The sequence below is a fragment of the Python bivittatus genome, unplaced genomic scaffold (genome assembly GCF_059951505.1).
Source record: "Python bivittatus isolate LINGU-HERP-01145 unplaced genomic scaffold, Pbiv_v1 ctg000560_np1212, whole genome shotgun sequence".
NCBI classification, from domain to species: domain Eukaryota; kingdom Metazoa; phylum Chordata; class Lepidosauria; order Squamata; family Pythonidae; genus Python; species Python bivittatus.
In genome coordinates this window covers 7,406,918-7,420,667 of record NW_028277083.1, presented here as the reverse complement: position 1 = coordinate 7,420,667, position 13,750 = coordinate 7,406,918, and the positions used below count along the sequence as shown (strand labels likewise).

At 45.5% G+C, this 13,750-nt stretch overlaps 2 protein-coding genes across 12 annotated transcripts in view; one reads left to right on the top strand and one right to left on the bottom strand.

Moving 5' to 3' along the window:
• The window catches only part of SMG1 (SMG1 nonsense mediated mRNA decay associated PI3K related kinase), a 64,310-nt gene extending 63,655 nt beyond the window's left edge, over positions 1-655 (bottom strand). The window contains exon 1 of the mRNA XM_088148118.1: positions 330-655. Within this exon, the coding sequence (XP_088004244.1) occupies positions 330-457 (128 nt within the window). The 5' untranslated portion in view covers positions 458-655. The remainder of the gene's footprint in view (positions 1-329) is intronic.
• A 20-nt stretch (positions 656-675) lies between these two features.
• On the top strand, positions 676-13,160 carry LOC112541345 (uncharacterized). 11 transcript variants are annotated; one of them, XR_015797432.1, is made up of 4 exons: positions 690-846; positions 4,729-4,888; positions 5,231-5,455; positions 8,204-12,608. XR_015797432.1 is itself a non-coding variant. In XM_088148120.1 (3 exons), the coding sequence occupies exons 1-3, from the start codon at positions 769-771 to the stop codon at positions 8,742-8,744; spliced, it is 1,032 nt and encodes a 343-aa protein (XP_088004246.1). In that variant the 3' UTR covers positions 8,745-12,608. The 11 variants fall into 11 exon arrangements, 2 of the variants coding, with proteins under 2 accessions (XP_088004246.1, XP_088004245.1); XR_015797431.1 differs by adding an exon at positions 12,691-13,160 and having other exon boundaries at positions 694-846; positions 4,729-5,455; positions 12,370-12,468; XR_015797426.1 differs by lacking the exon at positions 5,231-5,455 and having other exon boundaries at positions 769-1,129; positions 8,204-11,789; positions 12,370-12,608.
• Positions 13,161-13,750: the final 590 nt, after the last annotated feature.

Here is a 13,750-nt window from a genome sequence, read left to right as displayed (position 1 = left end):
GCGGAAACCGCGCCTGGCCGGGATCCCGGAGCCAGCCGCGGCCCAGGGAACCGCGGAGGAACGTGGCGGGGAAGGCGGCAGGCCGCGGAGACGGGCACCGCCTTCCCTTCCCTTCCCTTCCCTTCCCTTCCCCTGCCCCTCCTCCTCCTCCTCGGCGGGAACGGCGCTGTCAGGACTTCCCGAGGCCGAGGGGGACTCCGGGCCCAGCAGGGCTGGGCCTCCACCCCCGGCGGCCAGGCCAGGCCGGGCTGGGCCTGCTTCCCCGCCCCCGGCCGCCCAGGCTTCGGGAGCCCCTAGGCCGCGCCTCTCGCCCGCTCTCCGGGGCCCACCTGGGTTGCCAGTCATTCCAGCTCCGCGGGTGATAGTGCTGCCTGCTGCTGCCGCCGCCGCTGCTGCTGCTGCCGCCGCCGGAGGACGAAGCGCCGCTCAGCCGAGACCCCGGGGCTCTGCGGCTCATTACCTTGCCCGAGACGGCATGGCCGGCCGGGGAAGCGGCGCGGGGAGAGGGCGGGGCGGGCAAGGGAAGGCACGGAGGGGACCCCGAGGGGCGGAAGAGGCGGGCGGCGGCGAGGGCTACGGCAGCGGGGCGGGCTTCTCCTCAGGCGCGGCGGAAAGGACGACGACGACGGCGCGGCCCCGCCTGCTCCTCCTCCTCCTCCTCCTGCTGGCGGCGGCGGCGGCAGCTCCGATTCTAGTCAGGCTGAGGCAGGGCGCGGGGCACGCTGGGAAGGAAGCCGGAGGGGCCGCGGGGACTGCCTGCCGCGGAGGATGCCGGGAAGCCAGGCCGCCGCGGAGCATGCCGGGACCAGCGCCTCTGCCGCCGCCGCCGCCAAGGCCGAGGGAGCGGTAGGTTGGGAGCTCCCCTCTCGGTGGGTCTCGACAGGCCGCAAGGACGGGCAGGCCACGTTGGCTTATTTCTCTGACGGGCCTCTAGCGTGTGGAGAAAGAGTTCGCCTCCCTGGCGGCCCCCCGCACAACAACCCTGCGAGGAAGGCCGGGCGGAGAGGGCAGCCTCCTCGAGAGCGGCGGGAGCGGCAGTGTCATCTCCCCGCCGACCTGGGAAGGAGCCTCGCAGGCCCCGAATGTTACTCCTTTCGTGGTGTGTCCCTACCACAACCCTGCAAGGAAGGTCAGGTGGAGGGAGAGCTGCCCCAAAGTCGTCCCGACCCCCCCCACCCCCGCTCCGTTGATCTCCTGCGGCGGAGGTGGAATTTGAACCTGCGCCTCCCCAGCTTCTGCTGAGTTGACCCGCCCCAGTTATATCTGAGCCTCCGATTCTGGCTTTGCACAACACGCTCAAAACACACGGTCAGGACCAGCCACATTCGGTGGTTGTGTAGATACAGCCACTCGGGTTGTAACTGAGCAGGTGGACATAAAAGGGTTGTGTGCGCACAACACACACACACACACACACACAGCCAGCCCATTCTGGCAAAGTTCCCAGCGAGCCAGTTTGGCTTGGCTTCGGTTGTGTGACGGCAACCACTATGATTTGTTCTTTCTGTCTGTCGTTTTGTTTTTCTTTCTTGGCTTCGGTTTTGTGAAGGGAGCCACCATGATTGCAAACCAGGCTAGCTTGCTTGCTTGCTTGCTTGCTTGCTTGCTTATTTATTTATTTATTTATTTATTTATTTATTTGCAGTATTTATTTATTGGCTTCTCTTGTGTGCAGGCAGCCACTATGATTTGTAAACCAGACTTGCTTGCTTGCTTGTACGCACGAATGTATATATGTGTCTATATCTCCTCCCATCTCATACATGACTGGGCGGCTAATAATGACAGTAAAACAAAATAGGAACAAAGTAAAACTCAAGCACTGTTTTAAAACATAAAACAAATAGCATAAGACAGCGTAAAGTAGCAACCAAGAATAATCAAACACCGCGCAACCAATATAACCAGACAGCGGGCTCGCTCACAGTGAACGCCTTGTGCAGCCCTGCTCTTCCTTCCCATCAAGCTTTTCTTTGCTCTTTAAAATAAGACAGGATGCATCTAAAACAGGACAGCTATCACTTTGGTAGTTAACAATCCTGTTTAAAAATGTCTCCAGGCATGCAGCATTAGCACCTTCAGGAAACCTCTGAATTCCTTACCACGTAATTCCCAAACTAAGATGGCTTTGCTTTCTGCCTGTATAAGAAGCAATTCCTGACACTCATCGTGGCCATATGCTGTCTGCACACTAAATGTCAGAACTTGCACACTTCCAGAGAGAAGTAGGTCCCCTTGCCAGTTACTTGCTGTATTGGGATCTTTGCCAAGAAAATGGAAAAGGGTTTGTCTGCCTTCCTAGAGAGTCATAGTTTTTGCTGGATAAAAATAGTAGCCTTTCCTTGACAAGGAAGGTTATAAAGCTAACCAGGTCCTGTACTTTTCTGTTGGCACATTTCTTGCCATTCTATTTTTGGAAGTACAGTATTGTCATAGAACACCAGTACCGCAGGAACTGCGTTGCTGTTGGTATGCTCTGGGTGCAGTTCAAGAGGTTGGGTATCACCTATAAAGCCCTCCATGGGTTGGAGCCTGGGTATCTTTGAGACCACCTGTCCTGAATAGAATCTGGGGGGCCCTCCCCTTGTGCGCAAGCATGGTGTGCCTGTTGAAGGTTTCCTAAACTCTCCTATTGAAATACTCAATGGGAGGGGTGCAAAAGTGGGCATTCTGGGGGAGCTCAAAAGGTAGTTTGGATGAACTGCACCATCTGCCTATGGTTAAAGCTGAAATTTGGCCCTTAATGTTACAAACACGGCTAAACAGCTTGGGATGTTGCACACACACACGCGCGCGCACACATGCCGCTCCCATATCTGGATTGAGGCAACTGCGACTTAGTCTTTAAAATCCAAATGGTGGTGTCTAGTTTGGACCCAATACAGGTGAGTCATGAATACTGATTGCAGATAAAGGCAAAGTCCTTATTCTGCCATAACAACATGTTATACTAAAGTGGAAGGATATTGTTCAGCATGTTTTGGGAATCCAGCCACTGGCTTAACACATTGTGGGAACCAGCCTAAAGCATGGGAACACACCAATTGTCTTTTGTCAACCCAAGTTGAGGGTTTAGTGTATTGAGTGACTGATTTCAGCCAGGGAAAGGAACAGACAGAAATGCTGTAGTCCTTTTTAACTTTTTCTAATGTAGTTCCTGCATCTGCCAGCAGATGTCTTGATTTTTATTTATTTATTTGCAGATGAAAATGTAGGCTGCACCGTTTGCAAAAACTTAGAGCATTAAGGAGCTTGTGTGTGTATGTTACCACGTTTGGGGTACATTATGTGAAGACTCAGTTCCTTTGAGAAATTTATAATGCTGCAAAAGGTGGAAGGAAAGAGAAGAGGACGGGACGGATGGGCTCAGTTACAGTGGTGATGAGTGCACCGTTGGGAGATCTGAAGGACCAGGTCAGGGACAGATCTTCTTAGAGAAAATCAGCATGGTCACTAAGAGTCGATACCAACTGGATGGCACAATCGTTTTCTTTACTCTTTCTCTATTGTTGTCTTTTTCTGTTCTATTTAATTAAAAGCAAATGATATTTGCCTATTAAAGGCTATATAAATATGATAATCACCCCAAAGAATTTCACCACAATTGATTACCTAGTCCATTGATACAGTTTTGCATCCAAGCCTTTCTTAGATAAATAGGTATTAAATATACCCACATGGCCAACAAGGAAGGGCCCGGCTAGACCTTATAGACAAGGATTCCAGCTAGACCTGCTATCAACTGCTTCCACTGAAGCATCAGATATTGAAATAGCTGTCCATCAGGACATCATCTGATGTTTCCCCCGTTTGCTTTTTCACTTAAATAATTTTTTAAGTGAAAAAGCAAAAAGGGTGTAGCCAGGGAAAGTTGCAATCAAGGCATCTCTGAAAAGATAGTTTATTTTCTTCCTACCACCACCCCCAAGCACTCATGCATCAGGTAGCATAGGCAAACCTCCGCCTAAACTGTTGTGCTCCCCAGCTCATCCTGGGAGTTCAAAAGGTGATCTGCTATGCAGTTCCTCCCAGAGTAGAGAGAATGCTAAAAATAGAACCCATGGAGTAAGTTGGCTTGAGTCTGCCTAAAGGTGGAAAGGGGAGAGCTGAGTTTTGTGGGCTGAATCATCTGCTTACGTGCCTTTGGGGGGCAGATTCAGAAACAAAATGCAAGGGGGGTCTGGCAGCGTCTTTGGGATGCTCACGTTCATGGGGAACAGCCTTCCTGAAGCCAGCATCCTCTCAACTCCACTCAGCTCAACTCTGGTGGTTGGGGATGATGGGAGATATGGTCCAGTATAGGGCTGGGAAGGATGGACCACAGCCTCTTAATCAGATGCACAAATCCTAAACTGGCAGAAAGACAGACGTAAGCATGGAAAATTCCAACGTGGGTAAGCCCCAATGTGGCCTGCTCGTTTGTTGCATTGTCTGTTGTGTAAACCTGGCCATTATAGTTATCAAACCAGGGTTTACAACGCAGAGTGCAAGGAAACTCCGCCAGGTGTGCATTCAACACACCTTGACTAAACAAACCGTGAGTTAGTATTGTATGATGCCCCCGTTATGGCTTCACTTATATTGGAACCCTGCCGTACATTTCTTGTCCATGAGAAGCAAAACCACCCAGACTTGCTGGGAGTCGGGTGGCATATAAATGTAATACATTATTATTATTATTAATCCCAAGTCTTCAAAAGTCATTACTGCAATATATCTATTTTTCAGATGTCAGGAGGAGGAAGAGGAGGACCACCTGGCAGGGGGAGCACCAGCGCTGGGTCCCTTTCAGATGTATCGGCCTTGGTGGGTGCCTACCAATACAGCACCTTGATCATTATTCCTCCCATTATAACGGACATAACACTATCAAGATACTGGAACGCTGGTGAGAGCATTAAGGATGCTACGAAGATGTCTGCCTTTTGTTCTCTAATCCGCATTAGCTGCATATACACCCAGATTAGCAAAACACTCATGTGATCTATACCCCAAAGCATAAACCATTTGATGACTTGACTTGACCCAGTTCACACAACCTGCTAAAACAGCAGAGGGGTTCCCCCAACCTGCCTTATCCCATTTTAGCCTGGCTTAGCTCAGCATGCTGTGCAGTCACATCCACGTGTTTATTTTGCTAATAGTATTTACCCTCTCCACATTTCTGGGTGGAAATGCATTTACTATTTCTTTGCCTACCATGTTTGTACCCCACCACAACTGTATGCAGACTGTCAGCAGAAATCCCACCACAACGAGTCACCTAAGTACTCTGCGGGCACCTTGCAAATAATTGAAATGTCCCTCGTGACTTTACCCAAGTGAGGGCGGCATTTCACTATATAAGCTACTGGCTGGTGGCTTTGGAAGCCAACATCACGCAGATGGGAATGCAATAAAATTGGACAGGCCGCCTGAAAAGTCTCTGGCGACAGATTCCGGGTGTCACAAAAGGGTAAGCAGTCAAAAGTTCTCTCTGCATTTTAATTGCTTGGGCGGGGGAATGACGTCTAAGGTTGCCACTGGTTTTCTAACTTGGTTTGAAAGCTTGGCCTGTTGTCTTTGGTTCTGAACTTGGTCAAATGTCCTGGGTCACTCTGTCTTCTTTTCAGAGCCTTGCCTTCCAGAGATGCAGCATGCAAATTTGCCTTTTTACAGTTTACTGTGCTTTGAGAAGCCAGCCATTGTAGATGACGAACAGTGATTTAACAGGTTATAAGACCCTAGCTATTTGCAAGTACTGTAATTCAGTAAGCCACTCCTTAGCAAACCAAGACTTAGCACATTGTATGAAGAGAGTCCCAGATTCTTTACACTGAGTGCCAAACCATGGTGGCGCTACTTCTCCGTATTTGTTTGCCTGCTCCTTTATCATTTTATCTCATCTTATCTTTGCGGTTAGCAGTTTGACATCATTTTTATACTTCCTGAAATTATTTGGCTTTTGAAACATTGCCTTGCATACTGAATATTTAAGACTGGGTGGGTGGGTTTGCAAACCATCCGCCTCCATCAGCAAAACTCTATGCAAGGACCAGCCAACTCCCTTGTGTTTTTCTACACGACCCTCCTAAGGTTTTTTTCCTTCCCATGTTTCCCACCTGAGCACAAATAAATAACTGCAACGAAAATCTTGTTGAAGCCCAAAAAATCCATCTATGAAAGGGGGAAGCAAGATGGTTGGAAATAGGTAAGCGCAGTCCTTTGAAAAGATCTCTGGCTCTTCCAGTGAGTGGAGTAGAAATGGAAAATGTCTAGTGGAATCCAGTTTGCCCTGCAAATAGTGCAGATACAAAGTTCCTTGGAACTGAAAAGGAAAAAAAGTCAGGTGGCTGCACATTGTCATCCATCTCATGTCTGCAGTCTGAAAATAGCACACCCGTTACTCAAGAGGTACATTCTCAACCTGAAATGCGGAGGCTCTTGTCTGAGCCAAATTAATCACAAACTTTCTACGAGCTCTTTGGGTGGATAAAGTGAACATATTTCTCCCCCCTGCCCCCAGCTTAGCAGCACAATTAGCACCTTCCACACAGAGCAACCAGAGCGCAGGCTGAAGTTGCAGGCATCGTTTTTGAGTGCAATGCTGTGGCTATTGCCAACTGATTTTGGCTCAGTGTTAAGGGGAATAGACCATCTCAGGAAGTGGTGAGCTTTGCTTCAGAGAAAGGTCAGACCTCAAGGGAGGTGCACCAGCTGACAGAAAAGCTGGCATTATAACGTTTTAAGCATGCTTTGATTTTGTTTTTAATCATCACCTTGGCTAATTTTTCTGTAAATTGGGTGATAGATAGTACTTAGTAAAAACTACCACCCATCTATTTTCAGAACTCCAGGATCAAAAGTAAGGAGCTTGTTTTGAGTTCCCATTATTCCCTATGGACAAACACTCAAAGCACTGAGGAACAACGTGCCTAATTTTGTCCTAAGTTTGGGTCAAAATTCTGGAGGATGGGAAATTTTTCTGAACTCAAAACTCTTTGAATCAGCCACTCCAAGTTCATAACATTTCGGATCTCTATGCTTTGCATACCATTATGCATAGCGCTTGTATCTTTCCACAGTGTTACTGCACTGCAAAGTTTTGTTCCCATGAAGTCAGGGTGGCAGTTCTCATGAGAACAAAATTATTAGCTTCTCTAAAATTTTCCACCTCTGTTTTCTTTTCTGTTTATGTACAGCTTGGATGTTTGGAAACCAGGAAACTGTTATGGCCCCTTAGGTCTCATCATGACATGGTTTTCTATCCAGATGTGGTTTGTATCATGATGAATCGATAACTGAACATTTTCTACTATGTTCAGCTTCAAAAGGGATGAATAAATCCAAGAAAAATACATTAAAGCTTAATATAATTGCAGTGACCTTCAAGTGAAGCCCAGATGTTTTCATTCCGCATGGATTAAGGAATTAACAGCAGACATTTCTAGTTTCTTGGCGAATGTTTCTTCTTTCCTGTTGCTTAATATCAAGAGTGTGATTACTGCTCCATCCTTTCTCCCCCTTTGGTGAATATTCATCCTCTAAACAAACAAACGAAAAATCTTCCAGATTGAATGAACAGTCCATCTGAGGAGCAACAGATACAGATAATTCTTAAATAATATCCTCCAAGGTTATGTTGTCATTATTTAGCTTCCAAGCTGTTGACCAATCATCAACTGGTTCACAAGTCTTGCTATGCCATAGCTTGCTTAGGGTTGAAGCATAAACCACCGTGGTCAGGGTTCATCCAACACAGTAAACTGTCAACCATGGTTTTAAATTGCCATGGCAGGGCCTCTGCAACAGGCACCACAAAACCAAAGAACTAGGCCGCTCACCTTTTCTGTTTGCATGAGTCTAACCTACAGTTTCCACAATCTGCTAAGCCATTATTTATATATTATTTATACATCATTTATTATTGATTATTTATCAGTGCCCAGAGTCATTGAGAGTTGGGTGGCATTCATGTTTAATAAATTATTATTATTATTCATTTTTATGCTGATGAACTCCAGATGGCCCTGAGTATGTCTCTTTGTGGCTCAGCACAGTTGCTGTTGTTCATAAATCTTAATTGGTGGTTTAGCATGATGTGGGTTAAAAAAAAATGGCTTAATGTGATGTGGGAATCCAGCCTTTCAATGCCTGCCCCAATGTCTGGATTATTACTGAGTGGTGATTTTTTAGCAAACAAGGCCTCCCTCCTGTCTTCCAGGAACACAACCTTCCTTTGCAGACCTGGGTTGCTTACTTGCCCTGGACTGAAACCCGGATTTCAGAGGCGCCAGGACTTTAGCCAGGAGCAAAGTGCCAGCTATATGCTTCAAGGCAATTATGTACATTCTGTCTCCTTAGGAAATATCAGCTTGAACAAACTGGTGAAGTGGAAGCTAACTGCTCTGTGCCCTCTGAAAACAAAAGCTTCAGAACACTCCCCGAGGTTTCCACCAAGTTTGGCAAGCTTCATCCTTTGTCTTTTTTCCAGCCCAACAACAGAAGGTTGGAAAGAATCACGGAAAGGGGTTTGGAACAGTCTGTCCGTCTGTCCATCAGCAAGAGGTCTCTCTGAAAACACAACACCGTGGGACCAAATTTGGCCGGGGGGGTGGGGAGAAGCCAGCCAAAGAAAGAATGAACTCAACGATGGGCTGGATCAGGCTGAGGGCCAGCAGAGGAAGCCCCCCCAGCCCCCATTCATCTCTATGGACGAGGCAGATGGACAGGAGCTCAGAACATTGCTACATGCTGCATTCTAAGCCCAGTCATAGGCCCCAAAGCAGAACATACACAGCCCACCCTGTGCTTCTATGTGCGCGCGCACACACACTCACACACAATCTTAGATTGTTACACAGAAGAAAATACAGAAGCTCTTGTGGCCACTGCTGTTCAAAGGATTGGAAAGAATTCCAGAATGTCGACCGCAAGACCCCCATCTTGCTTCCTCTCCGATATCTGCCCTTTGCACCCTTGCGCCCCAATGACGAGCCTTCATTCCATGATCACCAAACGCTTTTCTGGCTCTGGAAGCTTTTTGGTTCATTCTTAGCACAGTCCAGGAAACAAACATGAAAGGTTTTTATTTGGTTTTGTTTTATTTTCAGTCAGTTATCCTTTCCTATTTCACCTGATGCTGCAAGGGTTCAGAACACACTTTGGTCGTGAAATCATTCAGAAATCTTGATGTAAGGAGTTTCATTCAGATGCCAGTGGGAAAAAGCAGCCATGTCAATTTCATTAGGCATTTATTTTGTGAAGCTTGTAGAAGTCAGATGTTTATATTGTGTGTTGGTGGGGGGGTATGTGTGTGTGGGTAGAGAAAGACTTGGTGTATGTCTTTGTGTATACACACACAAATATACATAAATACACACACACACACACGCTTCATACTATTTCCTCTTCATATTTTAATCTCCAGTAGCGGGGTTAGGTTTAAGTGAAAGACCTGTCCAGGGGTCTCCGCAAAGTGCCAAGGTTAAAATTTCCTAGGAGGACAAGAGGAAGACGGGGGAAGAAGAGGAAGAGATGAAGTTGAAAATGAAGCTGTAGACAAGGAGATGAAGGAGAAGATGAAAATGACATAGAGGAAGAAGAGATGGTGATCAAGGAGAGGAGGAGATGATTTGCTTCTTAAAAAAGGAGAAATGTAGGATCTTCAGCGGTGGGCATTTGGAGGCCCCACAGATCTTGGCACTTGCCCCCATCATACCGGGTGGCATTGGGAGGGATGTCAGTTTCAAAGCTTAGACTTCATAACAGTCAGAATTGATAGACAGATGAGAGATGAGAGAGAGAGAGAGCCAATAACAACTCTTTCATTGATTGAACAGGGCCAGGTATTTTGAAAGCTGAATTAGATTTTAAAACTCCCCTTAGGCATATTGAAACTTGGATGGAATTAAGCCTCAAAGAGATATAAATGAATTAACTGTATCGTTAGAAGCCAGGATTCAAGTGAGGGGTGGGGCAGAGAAATTATAAGAATTGCCAGTTTAATTTCAATTAATAGCTTAATTTTTAAAAAATGATGTAAAGGAAGGAAAAACTGATTCCCACCTGGAGAAGTTCTTTCTCTAATTTGGGAAAGGGGTTGCTTTGCCATGCGTGTGTGTGTGTTTTAATTTATTTATGTCAGATATTAAGTGAGATTTAAATCACAGGAACCACCCATGTTAATTTATATTTAGAGTTTTCTTGATATCTGTTTCTACAGCAGCCTGGCCCTATAAAATGGAAAGCATGAAAATGCAGCTTTAACCTGAAAAGGTTCTGAGATACATGTAGGTGGAAGAAAGCAAATAAAGGAAAAATTAATTGGAGCTGCTCTTTGTTCCCCACTTTACGTTAGGAAATGTCAAGGCTGAACAACAATCTGGTTAGGTTAACCTGATCTGTAACGTTGCACCGTATCCTGTTTCATATCTGGATATAGTATTATTTTACACACCTCATTTCCCATAATACAAAGGCGCCGTTGTCTCACATCTATTGTACTTCCACGAGCATCTGAAATTCAGTCCCTGAAATGGTGAAGGGTAGTTTTATTTCCTTTGACCTCTGGCTTTGGTTAATCATAAACTTCCATAAGTAACCTCTTGAGTAACTCAATACTGCATCTCAGAATCTTTGATCGAGAAACCCGTCCCGATGCTGCCAAATTAAGAAATTTCTAAAAGGCATTACGCGTGCATCCGCCTTACTCCCTTTTGGCTCCAGTATCAGTTCTGACACTTTTATGGGCGAAACAAATTGCAATCTCTTCACTGACCCTGTTTATTTTCAAAATAACCCTGCAGGTGTCTAAACCCAACCTGATTCCCTCATCCTTGTATTCTTTTCAAAGTGATCTCAACACTCTTCTGATTTTTTTTTTTTAATCTCAACTGTTTGGTGAATAAAGAGACAAAGAAATATGACTGCAGCAAAGCATAATTCCTACAGAAGCAACGGATGTGTATTTGAACTGACAGCTGAGGGGCGGCTTCATTATACTAAGCAAATTAAAAAATTAAAAGGTCCCTTGACGTCAGTGTAGGAAGCCAGCATATCAAGGGGGGGGCAGCTTCAGAGCCACCATCTTGACTTTTTTGACCACACACTGTGAATACCCCAGAAGGAAGGAAATATTTAACCCTGCCTGCCTGCCTGCCTGCCTGAATCTCTCTCTCTCCTTCCTTCCTTCCTTCCTTCCTTCCTTCCTTCCTTCCTTCCTTCCTTCCTTCCTTCCTTCCTTCCTTCTGAATCAATCTTTCCTTCCTTCCTTCCTTCCTTCCTTCCTGAATCAATCAATCTCTCTCTCTCTCTCTCTCCCTCCCTCCCTCCCTCCTTCCTTCCTTCCTTCCTTCCTTCCTTCTCGTTAATTTACTACAGTTTATGTGCCAGTCAATCCAACCAGGCTCAAAGCAGCTTAGAAAACAACTTTAAAATAAAAACCATGATAAACAACAGCCAAACCAAACAGCCACATGCTGGAGAACAGCCAGAACTTCTATACAGACGCATATCCTGGATACTAAAATGTTACCTGTCCCAAGCTGTATTTTCTTCCAGTCCAGGCAACGTTCCTCTAATCTTTGGTGAAACTATTTCAGGATTGCCTTATCTCAACTGAGAGATGGACCATGATTTGAATTGTGCAGCCAGTTTTCACGCCTTTCCTACATGGCTGGAAGCAAAGAAAACAGCCTTTTGTTATATTGTCAAATGGAGTTAAAGATGGGCAGGACGGAATGGATGCTCCCTGCAGGCCTGAGTGTGTGACTTCTTGAATTGAACGTTTTGCTCTGGTGCAGTGAAAAGTAAGCATGGAGTAATAGATTGGACTGGGAGTGGGGAAGCCCAGATTCAAGTCCAACCTTAGCCGTGGACATTCACTGGATGACTCTGGGCCAGACACTCAAGGGCTGTTGTTGCTGTGACTAATGCACATAACTTAGAGCAGATTCTCAAACATTTTGGTCTCAGGACCCCTTTACATTCTTAAAAATGGAGGACCCCAAAGAGCTTTGGTTCATGTGGGTTATATCTATCAATATTTACTATATTAGAAATTTAGCCTGAGAAATTTTAGAATACTTATTTGACTTTCAAGGGCCAATGAAAGGGTCTTGGGGACCCCTTAAAACCACTGTCTTAGTGATTTTTTACTCTGGGTCAGTTTGGGGTGAAAGTATTTTCTCCAAATCAGCTGTAGTACACCGCCTTCCTCCATTCAGAGCAGGAAAAAATGCCTAGAGTAGCAATCTCTAACATCAGAGACAGTCAATCTTTTGATGGCCAAGGACATTGAGGACGGAGGGCAAAGTGATGATGCCGACTGGAAGAAGCTCTATGCCCCATGTGGCCTGGTAAAGGGTTTTTATTTATATTTATACACAGAAAGAAAAATAAATAGAGGTCACTGAGGAAAATCAGCACCCAGCTGGCAAATGTCCTTTGAAGAATTTGCAATTCCATTTTGATGTTGTAAATTCTCTGGTAAGTGTCTCTAATTGTATTTATGTTTGTGTCCAATTGCATACCTTTGAATGCCATACAGGGCATGTATTGATTTTTCTAACACATTATATAAATGGATCTTTGATGTTTGAGAAAGTAAATTTCAGGTGTCATGCCTATCCATTGGACCAATGTTTCTTTTTAATATTTGGTTTTGTCCCAGCTTAAGACGCTGTATTATTATTTCTTTAACCACCACAGCCTGCACTTGGTTGGAGCTGAGAATGGCAGGCGCCTTTGGATTTTTAAGGCAGCCCGATGTGAAAAGCGGATCTAACCATATGGATCTTGATCAGATTCCCACATGGCGTGCCGATCCACCTTGAAATGATTAAGCCACTAGTAACTGCCACCCACTTCTCCTAACACCTCCCACCGTGTGCGCACACAATCTGAGAGAGATGTAAATTGGAAATGTTTCCCATTTATGGCACCTGAATAAAATGGATCATTTTCAAAATATGGGGCATGGCTTTATTGGAGGGGTGGGTAACCTGAGGGTTCAAGACTGGAAGTGCCCACGCTTGGAAAAAGAAACCCATTGGATGAAGCCCTCTAGGACAATTCTGATTAAATGTGAACAAAGCACATTCCTCTCCCACCTCTCTGTTGGGTTCCAATCCCCGTTAAGAGGCATTTAGCATGAGTGTCATCATAACAATGATGATGACTGGGATTATAGGAAACACAAAACCAGCTCTTCCAAAAACAAGAACCTTGGGGTCATGTTCAAATGAGATATTCTTCCAGATGGATGGGAGGCAAAGCAAGAGGAGGGGGGAGAGACATCTTTCTTTTTAATAAAGAAGAGCTTTCTGAAAAGAAAAAAGTAAGAAAAATACCCAGCACAAATTCACAAGCCCGCAACATTTCCAAAACCTTTGGGAAATATACTGAAAAGCACACCACCTTTTAAATTCATTTCCAGGAACCACTAATTAATCCAACTGCACTTATAAGAAACTTCCTAATAAATACCTCCTTTTTCAGTTAATAAAACGGAAGTGTGTCAGTTATCTCGGAAACTCTCATGAGACTTGAAAGCTACCTTGTTTCCATGGATACAACTGACCTGGATGCTCACCTCTTCTTGGTCCCGGTGGGTTTCACATGTGCCTGGTGCGCTCTAAGGGGGTGTGGATAGAATGAAACTCACTCTGCGCTTTCAGTAGGATTCCATTTCAAAAGTTCAACCTTGTCAGTTAACTACAAGGAACAGCTGTCCAAGGGAACCCCACTCAAAGCGTGTCGTAGTAGTCCA